The 17,595-nt window shown below is 42.1% G+C and overlaps 1 protein-coding gene across 10 annotated transcripts in view; it reads left to right on the top strand.

The window, feature by feature from the left end:
- The window catches only part of RGS6 (regulator of G protein signaling 6), a 211,901-nt gene that overhangs the window by 159,527 nt on the left and 34,779 nt on the right, over positions 1-17,595 (top strand). For all 10 annotated transcript variants that reach the window (XR_001555658.2, XM_015864647.2, XM_015864649.2 and 7 more), the window contains 7 exons: positions 2,020-2,096; positions 3,838-3,919; positions 4,406-4,480; positions 5,570-5,668; positions 6,632-6,693; positions 10,404-10,514; positions 13,153-13,278. Coding sequence is in view for 9 of the 10 variants with exons in the window: in XM_015864647.2 (XP_015720133.1) it covers positions 2,020-2,096; positions 3,838-3,919; positions 4,406-4,480; positions 5,570-5,668; positions 6,632-6,693; positions 10,404-10,514; positions 13,153-13,278 (632 nt within the window). In the remaining variant the exon portion in view is untranslated. The remainder of the gene's footprint in view (positions 1-2,019; positions 2,097-3,837; positions 3,920-4,405; positions 4,481-5,569; positions 5,669-6,631; positions 6,694-10,403; positions 10,515-13,152; positions 13,279-17,595) is intronic.

Below are 17,595 nucleotides of genomic sequence, written 5' to 3'. Positions count from 1 at the left end.
AAAATTGCCACTTGTCTAATCCACCCTTGTCCCATGAGTTCTAATAGTGAAGTACAGACATGAAGGAAGGAATATAATAATCCATATGCATTTATACTGCATTTTGCTGTATTTTCACTTCTGCATACTATTTATTTAATCATTAAAATGATTTAAATTGGTCACAGCCAACCGATTAACTGTAAGTACTCTAAATATCTATGATAAAGCAACAGAAGACAGTTCTGCAGCACACACTCCCACACATGCCGTGAGGTTATGGCTAAGTACTTTTGTACATAGTTGTCTACTGAGAGTAGCAGTGCACCAGTGATGGCAAATAATAAGATCCTGGCAGTCTCTCATTTTTCTTGTGAATATTGCATTGCACAATTAGAGGTCGCTTCTTCATTCATACTTTGCTCTCTTAATTAAAGACAATCAGATAAAAATGCCACTGACTCTTCCTAGTCATTATGGGAGCTGAAGCAGACCCAGCACTGGAAATGTGTAAACTGAGCACACGTGAGAGAAACAGGTTTAGGGGAGTAGGAAGGAGTCCTGCACATTCAGTGCCAATTTTTGGAGACATAGCATGAGGACATTTCTCTGCAGACACCAGCCCTGCCCTGGAATTTCCAAAGAGAATCTCTACAAAGCATCACAGGGGACTTCTCATTTGAGGTTCTGCTTGCATAATTCACAGGCAACTTCCCACCCCCAATTTCTGCTGGTGAAGCAGAGCTCTTCATTGTATGATTAAGCTTGCATGATTGGATTTAACTTTAATTTATAATTGACCAAACATAAGCATGATTCAAATAATGCTTCAGTTGGTGATGTTTCATTGGCTTCATCGTATTTACTCCAGAGGGCACATATGAACATAATTGAAAATAAAAAATAAATCAAAGCCACAAAAAAAAATTTCTTTTTGCAGATATTACGAGTGGTTCACAGTAAAGGAAATCATCACAGCTTGGCACAGCTGTAAATCATTTGCTTAACTGTTTTCCTCCATTTAGAAGACTGAAACTCTTAAGTGGACTTGTTGGTGACTGAGCCAAGCTTTGTCTTGTGTTATACAAGACCTTGAAGTAAAAAAGTAGGGAGACGTCTAGCACTGAAATGCATATGCTTAAGCATTTTCTTGAAATAAACAGAATCGACGTAAAAAGAACAGTACAACATTGTTCATTTTCCAAGAAAATTTGTAACAGTTGAACCAGCTGTAATGTATAGATAGTCAGGTTAGTGGTCTCCTAGGCCCCCTTCTTCAAGTGGTTGTGGATGTGTGACTTCAAGGTGCTGTTTGAGCCTCAGATTCCAGCCATGTCAGTGAGCTTGACCTTGGTCTGTGAGGAAGTTATATCCATCTCCAAATGTTCAGATCCTGATTCTCTCTACAATAGACCTGAACTAGAACTTTTACTTGAGATGCAGGAAAAAGGCTGCATCTGGATCTGGTCTCTCATTGAGCTATTTTCATTGTTCAGACAAACAAGCTATTTCCTTTTGTGAATCATTCTGGCAATTCCCAGACTGGAGCACGGTGCAGCTGCGCAGTGCTCTCAGGGCTGAACAGAGCAGGGGATGCTCAGGCTTTACACCTTAGCGAAAGGGACCAATGTTAGGAGGAAAGGGAAGTAGAAAGGAGAAGGAATCATGCAGGTGGCAGCCATCTGCTATCAGAAATGGAAACTGTCAGCTTCGCAGAGCTTCTCAGTATTATCTTTTGGGAATAAGACCATCATCATTTTACTAATAGAACTCAGGCTGTCTTCATCACACTCTATTACTTTTCCTGACAGGGTCCTCCTGGCTGCAGCCTGAAAAGATGTGTCACGACCTTGCTTTGCCTGTGGGATAAATCACCTGAAACCAGCACTGATTTCCATGTCTTGAGTTCTCCAGCTTAAAAAATGTATAAATAAATGAAGGGAAAATAAAATTAACTATCTCCCAACATAGTAACTGCTCTCAAGCAATTGTTGTAATTACCAGAATTAATTGTTTTTAACTGTTTTCATCTTTTGTCAGGAAAACTTAGCAAGACTTCAGAGAGCATTTGCAAGGAAGTGGGAATTCATCTTCATGCAAGCTGAGGCCCAAGTGAAGTGAGTAATCCTGGAGCAGTGAACTGCCCCAGTATCTAGGGCTGCACAGAGAGGGGGACTCTGAGAGTTTCTCTCATAAAGTCTTCACTGCAGCTAAGCTTAGAAGGTGCTGGTCATCAGCAGACTGGAAATAATAGAGAGCCAGTTGCTAAGGTTTGTGCCAGAATCTGAAAGATGCGTTTAATTGTCTCTGTGTAGAAGTGTCCATCAGGAGTTCCTGAGCCTCAATTTTCCATGAGAGATTGGGTGATTCACTTGCACGTTCTGCTTCTACTGTTGCATGGTGTTTTTATTCCAAGTATATGAAAAGAACAAGATTTTGCCACTGGTTAACATAAATCTGTGCTCATGTTTTTAAAATACTGTTATTTAAAAGTGCTCATAAAGGTGGTATTTGCAGCAGACTGTGTTTGTTTTTCTCATTTATAGCAATCCCCAGTCAACTCAACTGTACCTCTATTTTCTGCACTCCAGTTGATGCTCCTGACAGTGTGGAGTATTGGGTACCACGTACATGAAACTTGCTCCAACTAACTTTTTTTTTCTGTCTTCTACTCATAGTTGAAATGTCCGTTTTTGTTCACATCTTTCCAAAAGCAGTTTGATGTTGTTAGCATGTTGTTATCATTGCTGCAAAATGAGTGTCATCCAGGGTTTGTAGGCCAGTGTACTTAACAGCCGGTGTGCCCACTTTGTGCATGTAATTATCTCCTGTAAAACTGGAAGACCGATGAAGGTGGTGTATAAGAATACCAGTATTCACGGTCTGTATCGATAGAAAGAATTTGCACTTTCAGTATTAGATGCTAAAAAGTTTAGGGACATTTTTACTTGAGGGTGTGGCTGAGGCATTGGTCTCTATCTTTGATTAACTCATTGGAATTTTGATTAATTATTTGCTTAATCACATTGTAATTAGGTACTATTTAAGTACATGGTAATTATCCTCAAAATAACAAGGCAATTAAGGGATTTTTTTCTGAAGAGAATACCAGTGTTCTGCTTAGAAGAAAAAATGAGAAGTTACACTTGCAGTTGTACTTTCAGTTACTTACAGGTTTGTTGCCAAAAGGAAAAAGATCTCAGTCAAAACAAAATTCTGCATTCCATCTGAAGCACAAATTATCACCTAAGAAAGAGATTTTAATTTTGGATTTTTTACAGGGTCAGCATTGCTTACTCATCTCTTCGTAGAGAAAAGATGGGTTAGAATTCACAGTGTAATGTATGGCAGTGCATTAACTAAAACAGAAAGTGAAGCAAAACACCTCAAAACATTTCTCCTGGTTTTGTGTTCTGTGTTTGCTTCTCAGCTCAGCACAGTGAAGTGGTGCCTGGTGGCTGCTCATGCTGAGCTGGTTTCCTATCTCAGCCAGCTCCAAAATGAGTTGGACTTAAAGATTTTGTGGGGAGGGAAGGGGTGCTTTGAACAACCTGCAGTGGCCTTTGATGCGTATGCTTTGAGTGAATCAATTTACTGGCTGAAATTAGTGACTTACACCTATGCCAACCCCATCACATGATCACGTCTCCAGATGAGGGCTGGCTTGCACAGCACTGTCAGTGAGCTCGGCCCTGTTACTCACACTGTCACCCCCCCCCGCCAGCACCAGGGCAAGTGGAGATGCTCTGTTGGAATCTCCAGCAAAAAAAGTGTAACAAGGAAGAAATAGTTGTGTGGTCACTCCTGTGTTTATGCTTTCTTTTTTTTTTTTTTTTTTTTTTTTTTTTTTTTTTTCAGAATTGACAGGAAAAAGGATAAAACAGAAAGGAAAATTTTGGACAGCCAGGAAAGAGCATTCTGGGATGTGCACAGGCCTGTGGTAAAGCCCTTAATTCTCTTAACACTGTGCTGTGAATTGCACGGTGATATTGTCTGTGAAGTCACTGCATGGATTTTCCTCACAATTTAGAACAGGCTTCTGCAAGATTATCTCAGATGTTATTGGTTTGAACATGCTTGGAACTGTTGACTTGGAAATATATGATAAATGTAAAGTGTTGAAGATCTTCTTTTGTGCGGGTGGAAGAAAAGCAGCTTAGCCAGTTTGTCACAGACTTCCTAAAAAGAGCTCTCAGCTGAGGCATTTCCTCTTGGTGCTGAAGTTAGGTGTTAATGCAATTGATGCTGAGATGCCAACTTTGGGTACATGCACTTTCTTCTTTATTAAGCATAATCATCTATGGGAGGCAAACATAAGGAAAGAATTTTGGACAAGATCTAAACTCTATTTTAGGTAGGTAAAGAAGTATGCAGACTGTAAGCAGAAGACAATAATGTGATAACCATCTATTTTAACTCTTTTCAGCCAGGCTGTGTGAACACGACAGAAATGGACATTAGAAAGTGTCGTCGCATGAAAAACCCACAGAAGGTGAAAAAGGTCAGTTTGAAATTCTGGTTTTGTTTCTTTTTTTTTTTTTTTTTTTAACATAAGTCATTGTTGACACCTAGAGTATATCAGACTTACCTAATAGAAATCAGATGACAGGTTTGGCAAATGTCAGTTCTGTTATGATTTAATAGATGAATTTACTACTGCAGTTTTAGCAACAGATGTTTACTGACTCTACATTCCCATAAAATAAAATCAGTTGGCAAAAATACTTGGGCCACACTTTTCAGAAGTTATTTGGATGCAAGTTTTTCAGACTTGTTTATATCTGCCTTAATAATCTCAAAGGCTTGATCAGTAGCAGTTTGGATTCTCCTGACTTCCAGCAAGTTCTTACTCTTACGTGTTTTTATTAGTTTTAGAGGTGACACTAGACTCCTAACTTCCATCGGTAGTTAGATTGCAGCAGAGCTATTCACCTGTCTCTTTCGAACATTAAGTGAAAAGCAAAAATACTAAATGACAGGGTAGTTGTTATTACTTTCAGTGCAAATCTCTGTCCTGAAAACAAATGGCTACAAGTCAATCTGTAGGTTCACGTGTACTTGAACGACTGACACCTGGTTAAGCTCTTTCTTTGATATGTAGTTTTATGACAAGAAATTCAACTGAGTGGAAGAAAATGGAAGAAAAAGGTTGGATTCTAGTACATTTTTTCTCCATTTACTTCACCACAACAATCATTCACAGCATTCCTCTTGCAAATACAACAGGCACAGCCCTCAGACCTAAAAGTCATTTTAGTATTTAAGATAAACTGCTTCCTACTTACAGCCTGTAGACTGCAGTAGCACAGAGTGGACACCTCATACGCAACAGGGGAAGGTCTCAGGTGAGGGTGTTTTGCTGAAAAACAAGCTGTGCAGGAAGCCCCGAGCACACTGCTGGCTAGCCTGCAGACATCCCAAATGCAGGCATCTGCAGCACAGTTTTGCTCCCGGCTGAATGATTGTTTACCTGTGCAGAAAAAAATAGTAGGAAATTGTTGGCTTATTACCCTACTGTTTTGCATATTGCACTTCTCGTTGCATACCAGAAAAAAAGTTGTAATCTCTTCTGTTTGCTTGTTCCTTGCAGTCTGTGTACGGGGTTACAGAGGAATCTCAGCCCCAAAGCCCTGTACATGTGCCCTCCCAACCTGTACGCAAGACTACTAAAGAGGATTTCCGGAAACAAGTGAGTAGATGTCTGTGTAACAGTTCAGATGTCCTGAACTGGATACATCTGGAACAATCAGGCAGCTGTTTGTAGAGATATCAGTAAAAACCACTGTTGCTTTATCTATGCTTGATCCTCACATCCTTTATGTAGAGCTGTAAGTGTTTAAAGATGTGTCTTAATTGAGCAGTGCAGTTATGGTAACGCTAACCTTTTGATTACTTTCCCTGTGGCCAGTAGGTGGATTAATTTCCATCCACTGAGGATGCCTGAAAAGTGGGCTCTGACAAAGGCTAGAGAAGCTGGCACACCCAGAACACAGTCACGGTGCTTTTGGGGAACTGGGAAGAAGTTACTTGCAGAATTGCTCTGAGGAATAGCTGTCTGAATCATGTGTTCTTGCCCCTCCATGGGGAGCTCTCCCTCAAAATTGCTTTCCTGCAAGAAGCAACCCTCACTGAAGCAGGAGCTGCTGGGTCAGCTTTTTAGTAAAGACAGCATTCAACGTGTTCCTTAGGCAGCCAGTTTTAGAGTGATCTTCTGAAGTAAGTCTGAACACTACATCTCTTGAGCTTTTTCAGTCATAGGCAATATAGGCTGTAGAGTACTGTGAAGAACTACTTTATAGCACAGTACAAATGTACTTTGAAACCTTTATTTTCTTGGTTAGAGAACTGAAAGCCTATGTTATAAAATGAGGGTCACAATGCACTCAAGTTGTCTAGGAACCTCAGCCCCAAATATGTCTTTCCTACTTTTAATTATTTCTTCAGAAGCTCCCCCTGAGACTTTGCCACATGAAATGGAGACTCCTGATGGAAGCAGCTAGTAAGCTGCTTCTATTACCTGGGGGAGGGTCCCATTTCTTTATGAGTTACTTTCAAGCTGTTTGGAATGAGAAATCAATAGTGTGTTGGGATGTGATCAATGCATGCTGTGGAGCTCCTGGATTGTTAATGCCCTTGTCATCTCTCTCCTCAGATAACTTTTCTGAACCTGCAGATAGACAGGCATTGTTTAAAGATGTCCAAAGTAGCAGAAAGGTGAGTGTCCCCATGTATGTGATTTTCCATTACTTCATCTGAGATTTAGCTTTTCCAGAAATAGCAAGTAGGCAGGAATGCACAAAGGCTCGTTCTGTTTCTGATGAGCAGTGAATCCTTTTTCCTCCTAACCCAGACAAGCTGCTAGTCTGCTGACCACTGACATCTGACACTTGCCCTTCTGCCACTGAGAAAAAAGGAGTGAAAAAGGAGGATTTCATACTGTAAAAGCAAAAGAAATGTGATCACAATGGCAAGAGCCATTGCAGGGCATTTTTTTCCTATTCCTTCTCAAGCCTAGTACTTTATTTTATTTTTTTAAGAAAAGTCATTCTTTCATTTGAAAAGCATTCACTTTTCCTTTTTGTGTGAGCTGAGTGCTCCTCTCCTATTAGACTGATGCATCTCTGTGGAGGGTGCGGTGTTTACATCTTGCATCTGATGTTTGCATTCATACTGGGAGTCATTTGTGCTGGGGTTGGAGGTTTCTGTCCCCAGTTGTGCATGTGAAACCCTGGGTTTGTATCCGGACTACTCAAGGCAGTGTTATGGAGAGGTGGATTTCTCATAGAGGCAAATCAAGGCACAATTTGACTTGCAGAAAATTTAGTCCTTGTAGGAAAGTATGAACAAGTAAAGAACGAGCTCAAATTAAGCTTCCTGAGAGTGACAGCTCCTTTACTCAGATACTTGTAAGCTGTGCACGTTTTCAGTGGAATTGCTGAGACAAATGTAGGGATCAGCATGCTTTTCTGTAACATCACTTTTAGAGCAAAACTGTCTTGAACACGACAGGCATGACAAGGGATGGTTCTTTCTGGAGAAATGATAGGAATTTTTACTTAAACAAATTAGAAAGAGATTTCCCTATGATATTTTGTGCTTTGCAGTGCTTGCTCCTGTAATTAGCGTGCATACACTGAACTAGGCAAATTAAATGGCAAGAGCTCAACAGAAAGTTCCTAGTGGCTCATAATGTTTATCAATTTAAATTAAATTTTATCCAATTGAAAAGAAAATATTCAGAGGCTTTCTGAAATCCTTCACACATCATTTTCAGTATTGAAATTAGAACACTCATACTGATGTTTTGGGCTTTCTGGTTCTGCTCTGATCATTTTGTGTTTTACCAAAAATTCTCATTTTATACTGAATTTACCTACAGTGACCTTAATATACTGTGACAGTAATAATTTCCAGGCTGGTAATTTACAGACAAGCAGATGTGTTTTGCTTGAGTTTTTTCTGGGTAGATATTTATTCAATAAGATGGTCTCTATAAAACTGATTCACCATGAACATCGGGTCCTGTCCATGCAGCATACCTGCTGTTCATGTTACACTGCCATGATAAACATGTCATTGTCAATACCAGAAGAAAAATCTATTAGTTTTCAGTAGAATTGGGCAAAAAAACAGTTTTCCTGTTCTGGAGGGACTGAGGATGGCAGTGCTGCTGTAGGGCACCGGGCTTTGATTTCCCAGGGCATAGCACAAGGGGTGGCAAGGAAGGCCCCTGGAGGGGCCCAGCAGTGATGGGGTTGGGTGAGAGGGAATGATTTGTGTGGCCAGAGTTGACCTATTGCTTGAAACGAAGCCTGTGTTGCCTGAAGACTGTGTATGAAACACTGAATGTGCATGCTCCAAGAGAAGATGTTCTAAGTAAGGAGGTGCTGTTAGAGTAGCAAGGCACTTCTAAGACTGGGCTCTGCTCTTAAAACTGAGGCATCCCTCAGCTGCTCCAGGAACACAGGGAACAGTTTTTCTACTTCCAATTCCTTTTCCTCATTGTCAGTTTTAGGATCTGGCAAGGAGATCTGACTGCTCTCAAGCAAACCTGTGAATAAATGGTACCTACTGTTTTTCCTGACCATGTCAGGCAGTGCTGATGCAAACCCAGTACATGTGGCATTACAGAAATGGCTGAGGAAAGCCTGAATACCTTCCTATCAAAAGTAATCTTGGTTCCCTAGGTGTCACAAACCCACCTGAAGTTACTCTGAAGGCTCAGCAGGGCCCCTTGATAGTGAGAAAGACAGATTCTCAGTGCAAGCTCTGCCCCCTTCCATGAACTCTTAACCATCACCTCTTCTGCCAGAAAGACAAGGCATCACCTGAAAAGCCAAAAGCCCAGGTCTGCTTTTTGGCAGAAACGCTTTCCCTTAGGATTCCCACTGCCTGTAGCCTTGTTTACACAATGAGGATGTAATTCAGCTCTTGTCATTATGCTGAATCAGCAACATGTGTTTAGCAAATCCTCCCTTATTTCATCTATTTTCTCCCCTCTGATGCCACCTTATTATTTTGTTACAAGCAATTCAAGTTTCACAGCAGATATCCCCTGATGCATCCTCTGTGTTGGTTTTGTTGTTGTTGCTGTTGCTTTTAAAAACCAACCTTCTCTCTCATTGATGTCTCTGGGATTGCTGCTCTCTGAAATTGGACTCTGCTCCCTCCTCCAACCCTTGACCCACAACAGTCTTGAAATGTAATTAATGAAATGAGATGAGACAGCCCTGAATGCCCTGAAGGGCAGTGGGAACCTGCTGTGGTTACAAAAGTGTATGATTTTAATGCCTCATGATAAGAGCTAGGACAAACAAAAAGAAGTAATTATTGTAGGGCAGGTCAGGGAAAGTTTCTGCCTTTTGTGACCCATGGTTTCACAGGGCATTTTCTTTTTCCTGCCTTTTAAAGGTGTGGAAGACCGAGAGGTAGCACTTAGGGTAGACAATTGCAGTGAAAGTAGATAAGCTTTCAATATGGTGAGATTCAGTTAGATTATTTAATTTGTTGGCAGACTGAGGCAGGAAAAGGAAGAAGTGCCTTGGAGTATTTAGAATATAGACTGGGACAAATTTCTCTAGGTTTTTTTGCTGCCTGCCTTTCATGAAATTGCTGCCTTGTCCCAGCTCCCATGGAATGCCCAAGTTATCTGTGCAAGCAGACATAGGCCTTTTCCCAGGAAGCTCTTAGTATTAGAGGCTGTATGCCTTATGTGACTAGGCTTGAAGTGGAACAGTATAAAAGCTAGGTGTTTATTAAATACCTGTATAGTTTACTTCATTTTGCATTGATGATTATAAACTACACTGAAGTATGTTGCATTAAGTGCCATTGTGCTATCTGGTATACTGGCAAAAACAAAATGACCTATATGCTGAAGATCTGACGCTTAGGACTGTGGTCCTCCAAAGACTTAGGTGTGTTCTTTGCTACAGTGCATGATGGTATTTTGATGAATTACTCACCATGCTTAAAGTAGTGAGTGCAAAAGCCTTTGCAAAACAAAACAAACAAACAAACAAACAAAGGTAAAGGGGAATAGCAACATGCAATAAATGTAGAGAGGACGTGCTTCAGAGGCACACTGCTGCCTGTGGGAAGTCCTACCATATCAATTCGCTCACTGCCACATCAGGCTTTCTGTAGACATCTCTGCAGAACCAACCTTGAGTCAACTTGTAAGTGTTGCAGAGAAATCCTTGCATGCGCCCTTCCTGGAAAAACAGACTGTTGTGTGAGAGTACTAAGAACTGCGCTGATCTAAACATGGCAAAAAAGCCCTTCAACATGTGCTGGGGGGGAAGAGAGAAAATCTCATATCTCTGATTACAGATACAACTGAGAGTTCAGGCACTGATTTGTCTTTTTCTTCTTCTTTTTTACTTTATTATTATTATTATTTTTAATATATATGTATCTGTCAGTTTAATAGCGTACACAGAGCAGTATGTGGAATATGACCCCTTTATCACTCCTGCTGAGCCTTCCAATCCCTGGATAAGTGATGATGCAGCTTTGTGGGACATTGAAATGAGGTAAGGCTTGGCAGTTTTAGGTAATATTAGAGTTGTTTTGCAGTTTTATTGGTATGCTTTTCCCATGGCTCTGCTGGGATAGGAAGTTTGATCTCTGTAACTTCACAAGATATACTTGCATAACTGAAGTTTAAACTGAATGGTATTATTTATTATTTCTGTGGATTTTCACTTCCACATGCTTAATTTGCATCACTTTGTAAGTTAGGGCATTTTCATGCCCACTGAGCGCATGCCTGGGCTCAGCTCTGACAGCCGACTGATACAGCATACTGCTTCAAGATCCTTGTTCCAGCATACCTCCTTTGACCCTTGAGAGCCTGCTCTCAGATCCTCCCCAAGTTGTGGAGCACTGTTCAAGATGCCATTGGCATACAGGATAGGTTGGGTAGCAGCAAGGTGCTTTCACTCACCATGCCACCTTCATTGCTCACTCTGGGCATCCTTTGGCAGATGGCTGCAAATGCTCTGCAGCTTTTTCTGCAGCTGAGCTGCAGTTGTTCCAGACTGAACAGGGAGTTCACTTCAGCAAATCTTTGAAAAAAAGTATGACAAATCTAATACTATCTGTGCTTAAATAATCGTGTAAATTTTGAGATGCTGCCAGCTTAGGAGAGCCAGTTCATTGTGAATCAATATTCCAGGAAAAGGGCAAGTTATTTCTCTTTGTAAAACACATGTGATGTGGGATGTGAAAGGTGTTGTCCCCTGCTTCTCTGAAAGTCACAGAAGCTGGTAATTAGTTCCCTGGTCTCTGCCTCTTTTCATATAAAATCAATATTTTGGATTTCTTTTTCAGTCAGTTTCTCTCAATTCCTCCATCCTCCCTAGCAGGTTTACAAACAGATACAACCCCTGCAAAATAGTACTCTGGAGGAGCTCCGCCCACAGTGTAATCCAGGCATCATTACTTCTGGGTCTGTTGACGTGGCTGGAAACCCTTGGAAATATTCCTGTATCCCCAAGGAATATAATCGACCTGATGTCATGGCCTTCTTCAGAATGAGAGTAAAAGCTTTGTTTCTGTTATGATTTCAGAGTTACGGAAGGCGATTCTCCTGCTGTATTGTTGTGAGATGAGAGAACAAACATTTTGTATTTTCATTTTATTCTCTGTAGCAAGAGACCTCCTTGTGTCTGCATCTAGTTGCAACTTGCATGAATAATTAAATGATTCCCAAGAGCTCTGGTGGCCCTTGTGCTGCCTGCAAGGCTGTTTCTTGTGTCAGGAAAGCAGAGCCCCTGTTCAGGGAAACTAAGCCCCTTTCCCTTCTAATGGCAAAGCCAGCTTCTGAGCAAGGTCAGCACTGTGCAGCTCATCCTTTGTGGCACTGGGGAAATGCCTCAGAAAGGCTTCTATTTTAGACAGCACTTTGGCCTTTTCAGTTTGTGCAGCAGCAAGCAGAGCAGCTGCTGATCTCCAGGATCATCAGGAAATTCCCTGAACTCGGCTGGTGCGTAGCTCTGCACCAGCACAGCTCTCATGTCCCCATGTCTACTGCAGCTTTCTCAACAGAGGAGGAGCCAGCCCCAGTGCTCTGGCGCCTCGAGTGAGGACATGCCCATCACTGTTGCTTAGTCTCTACAGCAAGGGGAAATCAAAGTGGGCATTTTATTTACCCCTGTGGCTTATTTGTCTTCAGCACAGATCGCCACCGTCCCTTAAGGCTCCAGGATTAGGAATCACTGTGGACATGACAAGACATATAGTTTAATAGATACATACTGTTTACAATGGCTCTACTGTCACAAATGTGAGCAGCTGAACTGTGTTTTAATGGTTGTCTCATAGTATGACGCCATCACACCAGAAGCTTTCAAACACTTTGTGAGCCCAGATTATGCTCTGATGTAGGCTGTCTTGTGGGATCCTTGTGATTCTTAGGCAGTGCTTCTCCCCATAGGCATCTCTGCAACATGTCTGGCAATTCAAACAACAGCTTATGTAAGCAGGGTTCTATTAAGCAATAATCTAACAGAAAGGTTGTGAGTGAATTTGGGTGACTCCACATCTCAGTGTCCCAGCTGAGATACAAAATAAGTCTGATTGTCATGGAGGGGAAGAGGGGGTTGCTTTTTAGTCGTGCAAGACTAAAGTACCCAAAAGTCAGAGGCAGTGAAAAATACAGGATCACAAAGCAGTAATCGTTTCTTGGAAATCTTGTCCTCCCTGCTTCTATGTGGAACTGCTTTTTTAATGCAAATGTGCAACTGAAAATCTGAAGGGAGTTCCAAGTTAGCAGCCAGCACTGTGTGGGACACAGGGTGATGCTGTGGAGCTTGCCAATGGCCCAGAGAACACTGCTGGCACATTTCTGCCTTGACATAAAAAAAATGGTTCTTTATGTAAAACACACAGGAAATTTCACTGAAAATAATATAATTTGCTGTCTCTCTCATTTTGCCATATAGGCAGCATCCAAATAACACAACTGCATTCGCCATGACCCTGGTCTCTATAGCTCCTTCTTGTGTGTTGTTTGCTAACATTTATCTTTGGAAATTCTTAAGGAAACAGACACCATCTCCTTGTCTGATAATCTTTTTCCCTTTGCTGCTTAACAGGAACAGCAGCAGCTGCTGGGACAGCAGGCAGAAATGCACATTCCATCTGTTTTTCCCCTCTCTCTCCAAACAGCAAAGAACCGAGTCAGCAGCGTGTGAAAAGATGGGGCTTCTCCATGGATGAGGTGCTGAAGGACCCAGTAGGACGAGACCAGTTCCTTCGATTCCTGGAATCAGAGTTCAGCTCAGAAAACCTCAGGTGAAACCATAATCATACTCTCTTGTGTAGGTGAAATGCAGTGCTTGATCTGCGCTGAACTTCTGGAAACCCCAATTTGAGTAAAACTGAGAACGGTAAGGTCTGGTCTGTAGCACTGCTACAAATGCCTGTACTAGAATGATATAAGTAATCCCAGGAGGAGTGTTTAGCAGAGTCAGTATTGTCAAGTATAACATGCATAGACTTACAAAGTTTTAATTTTGTGGTGAGACATGGCTCGTAAGTCCCCAAATAATGCATAGAATTTGTTCACGTGTTTGTGGCAGTGGCCATGAGGAGGAAATACAGACTGGTGTTCATGTGGCCAAAAGCTGTCGCTTTCACTCAGCAAAGCAGGTTTGCATTCGCTACGTTGAATTTTGGTATCTCTTAACTATTTGAGAGCTTGACTCTCACTGTATTAGAGTTCTCTTCTGTGGGTGTTGTGGGTGCGTTCTGGCTTCCCTCACTGTGAAGAAGTCAAAACCTCTAGTATGAAACGTGATTTAGATACCAGTGTAGATACTGTAGCACAATTCTGGTGCTTCAACTATAGCAGGAAAAGGCAGCAGGATTAAATTGCAAATTTCGGTGGGCCAGCACTTGGAGGTGGTAGTACCAGGGCAAGCTGCAGCTGCAGCCTCTGGCTGGTGCCAAAATCAAAGTCTAAATTGATGGCAGGGTGTCAGTGTGCACTCCTGTGCTCTGTTTGTTGCCATCTTCAATGGTCTTCACCAGCTCCTTATTAGTCTAGGAAACAGAGAAGGGTCCAGCAGTAATGTCACTTGACTGCCCTAGATACTGCAGTATCCAGCAAAAACACCCATTTATTTACACAACATAAATTGTACAGCTGAGGCTGTGCTGTGATGCCTTCTCAGCACGCAGATGGGCACATGGACAGTCCTCTTCCAAAAGGCCACATAGGCACATAGGTATGTGGCAGATGCAGACAGAGTGCTCCCAGTTTTACTGTTGGACACAAACCTGCCCAAATGATGAAGAAATTTGCCACCAGCTGAACATGTAGTTGGTCTGGTTTTGTGCCTTTGCTGGCTATGAGAAGCCTGCAAAGTTCAGAACTTAATTGCACGGTCTTGAAATTTATGTTTTGTTAAACCTCTTTCACTTCAACAGATACGTGCGTTAGTAAAGCATACGAACAATTGCCACTTTATTGCAGTCCGCTAGTGTGTGAGATCTGAAAGTGAAATTTCCCAGAAAGCAACTTTAAATGACATTGGAACTGACTGTCATATTTATTGTATTTGCTTGCCCAGGGAGAAATACAAAAAGCACGGCAGTAGCAAAACAGGGAAAAATCAATGCACTTTTATGTTAGTGCTTCTGAAGAACTTGAAAGTTATTTTTAAGATAAACAGGGAAGTGTTGGTAAATTACATAAATGAACTTGACGCTGTATTACTGAACAGTTACTGAACTTGTACGTGCTTAATGACTGTACTTATGTTTGTTGGTGCTCGTTTGCAATTAAATTGTAGTGATGAAGTGCAAAATTAATATACTATATTGAAATGCTCCTCAAATGGGTTTCCTGAAATATATTTGGGGTTGCACTAATGAAATCTAGCAGGTTTTACCACTAGTGGGTGTCCCCCGGGTGCATCCTATTCAAACAGATTGAGAAAGTTTCATTATTACAAAGCAAGCATTTACCTTTCTCAGTCAATCAGAGGTGCTCCTCCTGTGGATGTGCATTCTTGCTGGTTATGAGAAAGCCCGTAGCCATGGGAAGTTGCAAATTAGTGGGCTGTGATAGAGAGGTTAAATCACACATCCTTTCTGGAAGACTCCGATATCATTATTAGTTAATATTGTATCATTGCTTTCATTCTTATGGTGTCATTATCATGGTACTGGCTAATGTGGTTTCGTTATGACCTAATACTGGATCAGTATTAGTAGACCTGCTTGGGGCTGTAAATAATAATTAACAGAACATAAAGGTAGAAGTATTCAATAAGAAAGCTGGAACAGGATGGATTGTTAAATGCTGAGAAGCAAAAGGTGGCTCCCTAAGGTTCAGGCGTGGTAGAGAAAGCTCCTGAATTTTCATTAAGTGCATATGGTAGAAAAGAAATGAACTGCTGAATGCTTAAACATGCAAGCAGGTTTTAAGTTGTGCCCACAAGCAAGGCTGGAACCTCTCACCTAGGCAGTCAGCTTGATAGCACATGCCTCCTTATGCCTTCTGCATCATCCAGTATCAAGGCTTCCTTTCTTGTGAGAGAAGCTGAAGAGGAATCAGTGGATCACCAGGGAAGGATTCATTTCAGCTTTAAGTGAAAACAAATCTAAAAGCAACTAAATTACACCATAAAGCTTTCCTCATTATCCAATATCTATAAGCCTGAGACTAGTTCAAGAGACAGTGCCTCCATGGTATGCAGCTATGGTTAAGCGAGATGCTTCCTACTCAAACTCTGGGAAGCTGTGAGGAACTTTCTCAGGGTACAACATGTAACCCCTTGCTCGAAAAATTACTTTTGCAGGTGTCTGTTAAAGCCCTTCCTCCTAGTAATGGTGTGGAGATATAGGAGTTGTCACAGCAGAAACATGTTCTATGTTGGGAGCATCCGGTGGATCTTCATTAATGTTGGCAGTAGTTCTGCAGGCCACCGTGCTATCCTAAGGACAGATCTGGAAAATCTAGAAATTCCTATAAAGGAGCTTCCATCATGTGTGCAACTGAGAGTGAGTTGACTGTAATTCAGCTGTATATCGAAGGGACTAAATTCAGTCCCTGTACAGAATCCCAGGCTGGATGGCAGTGGAGCATTTCCGTGTCTTCCTAGCTGAGAAGAATCAGTGCTGCTGGCGGTCTCGAGAGAGGCACTGCCTGAGACAACAGCAGAGCAGCCTCTGTCACCTCCCAGGTCTCCTTCCAGCTGTGTTTCTGTGTTCTAATATACTTGCAGGATCATGTCCACCAGTCTCCTGGGCTTGGCTGAGCCCTGTAACTTATTTATTTACAGTCTGTCCATTATTTATGTGAGAGCAGGAAAGCTAGGCAGGTGGGTGTTTTTCTCTCAGTTTATATTTTTACTTTTTCTTGCTCTCTTTTGTTTTCTGTCTCTTTTGCTGTCTTTCATCTACAGTTTGTTTTGCCTCCATTTGAAGTCCCCAAAACACAAAATCACAAAGCTTCAATTAAAAAAAAAAAAAAAGAGGAGCCCACAGAGAGTTGTATACATTTTTCATGTCTCACAAATCTCATGAGACACCTCAAGATAGCTGAGATGTTCATCTGACCAGTAGATTGATTTTTTTTTTCTCAGCTTCAAAGGGCATCAGCTGGAAGGAGAAAGCTAGGTGGGAATGTGGGACATGCTAATTTTACCCAGTGGGAAAGAAGACTGCACACCTGTTTATGGTTCTAAGTAGGGAACATTTGACACTTTATAGGAATGTGCTGTGGAGCTTGCAATATAGCAGCATGAGTGTTTTGTGTGCTATTGTGAACACATGTTGCAAATGGATCTGGAAAAGAATTTTATCTGCAGAAAGCATTTCTATCTTACGTGATGCCTGATGGCCGAAACACGTTGCCAATTTTTTTCCCTTTAAATTTCATCAGGAAATGAAATTTTGGGTTGTTACAGAAAGCAGACCTATTAAGCAAAGAGAAAAAGTACTTAAGCCAGTACTTCTACAAAGCAAAACCATTCACACTAAGTTGGTAACTGTTCAGGAAGCTGTCCCCAGGTCAGGGCTGTAGCCATTCCCAGCAGCCCCAGGTGCCACAGGTGATGCGAGTGCCCTGGTGCTCGTGCCCCAGGAGCAGGGATCGATCCCTGCTGGCCACCAGGCGGCATGGGCGCTCCACGGCCGAGGGAGAGCAGCGTGGCATGAAGAGATTTTCTGCTCTCTTTGCCTGTGAATCACACGTACTCATCCAGGAGACCTGAGCCTGGTGGCTGCATCTCTCTGCTCCAGCTGTCGCTTGTGAGCAGAACTGCTTCTTGAGCTCTGCGTGGCTTTATTCACTTCTTGGCAGGCAGCTGGGCGCACACTGGGCGCTGCGTAACTGCAGAGAGATGCATCCTGTCCCAGAGAAGTAAGAAGCAGCAGTGAGAGGATGCCATGGCTCAGAAATGGTGTGCCCAGGCTGGGGGAGGAGGAGGGAGGATAGCCGAGGGGAAGCAGCAGGGCAGTGAGTTCATTGTTCCCATTTCTACTGCACAGCACTGGCTGGGAATGCTGCAGCAGTGAAGGAGCAGGGCTGTGCTTGCCCCTAGCACATGGCCTCGCTGAGCCACCAGTCCCAGCACACCTCTTTGAGGGCGGCTTTCTGCT

Source organism: Coturnix japonica, chromosome 5 (genome assembly GCF_001577835.2).
Source record: "Coturnix japonica isolate 7356 chromosome 5, Coturnix japonica 2.1, whole genome shotgun sequence".
Taxonomy (NCBI): Eukaryota; Metazoa; Chordata; class Aves; order Galliformes; family Phasianidae; genus Coturnix; species Coturnix japonica.
This window is presented reverse-complemented; position numbering and strand designations above follow the sequence as displayed.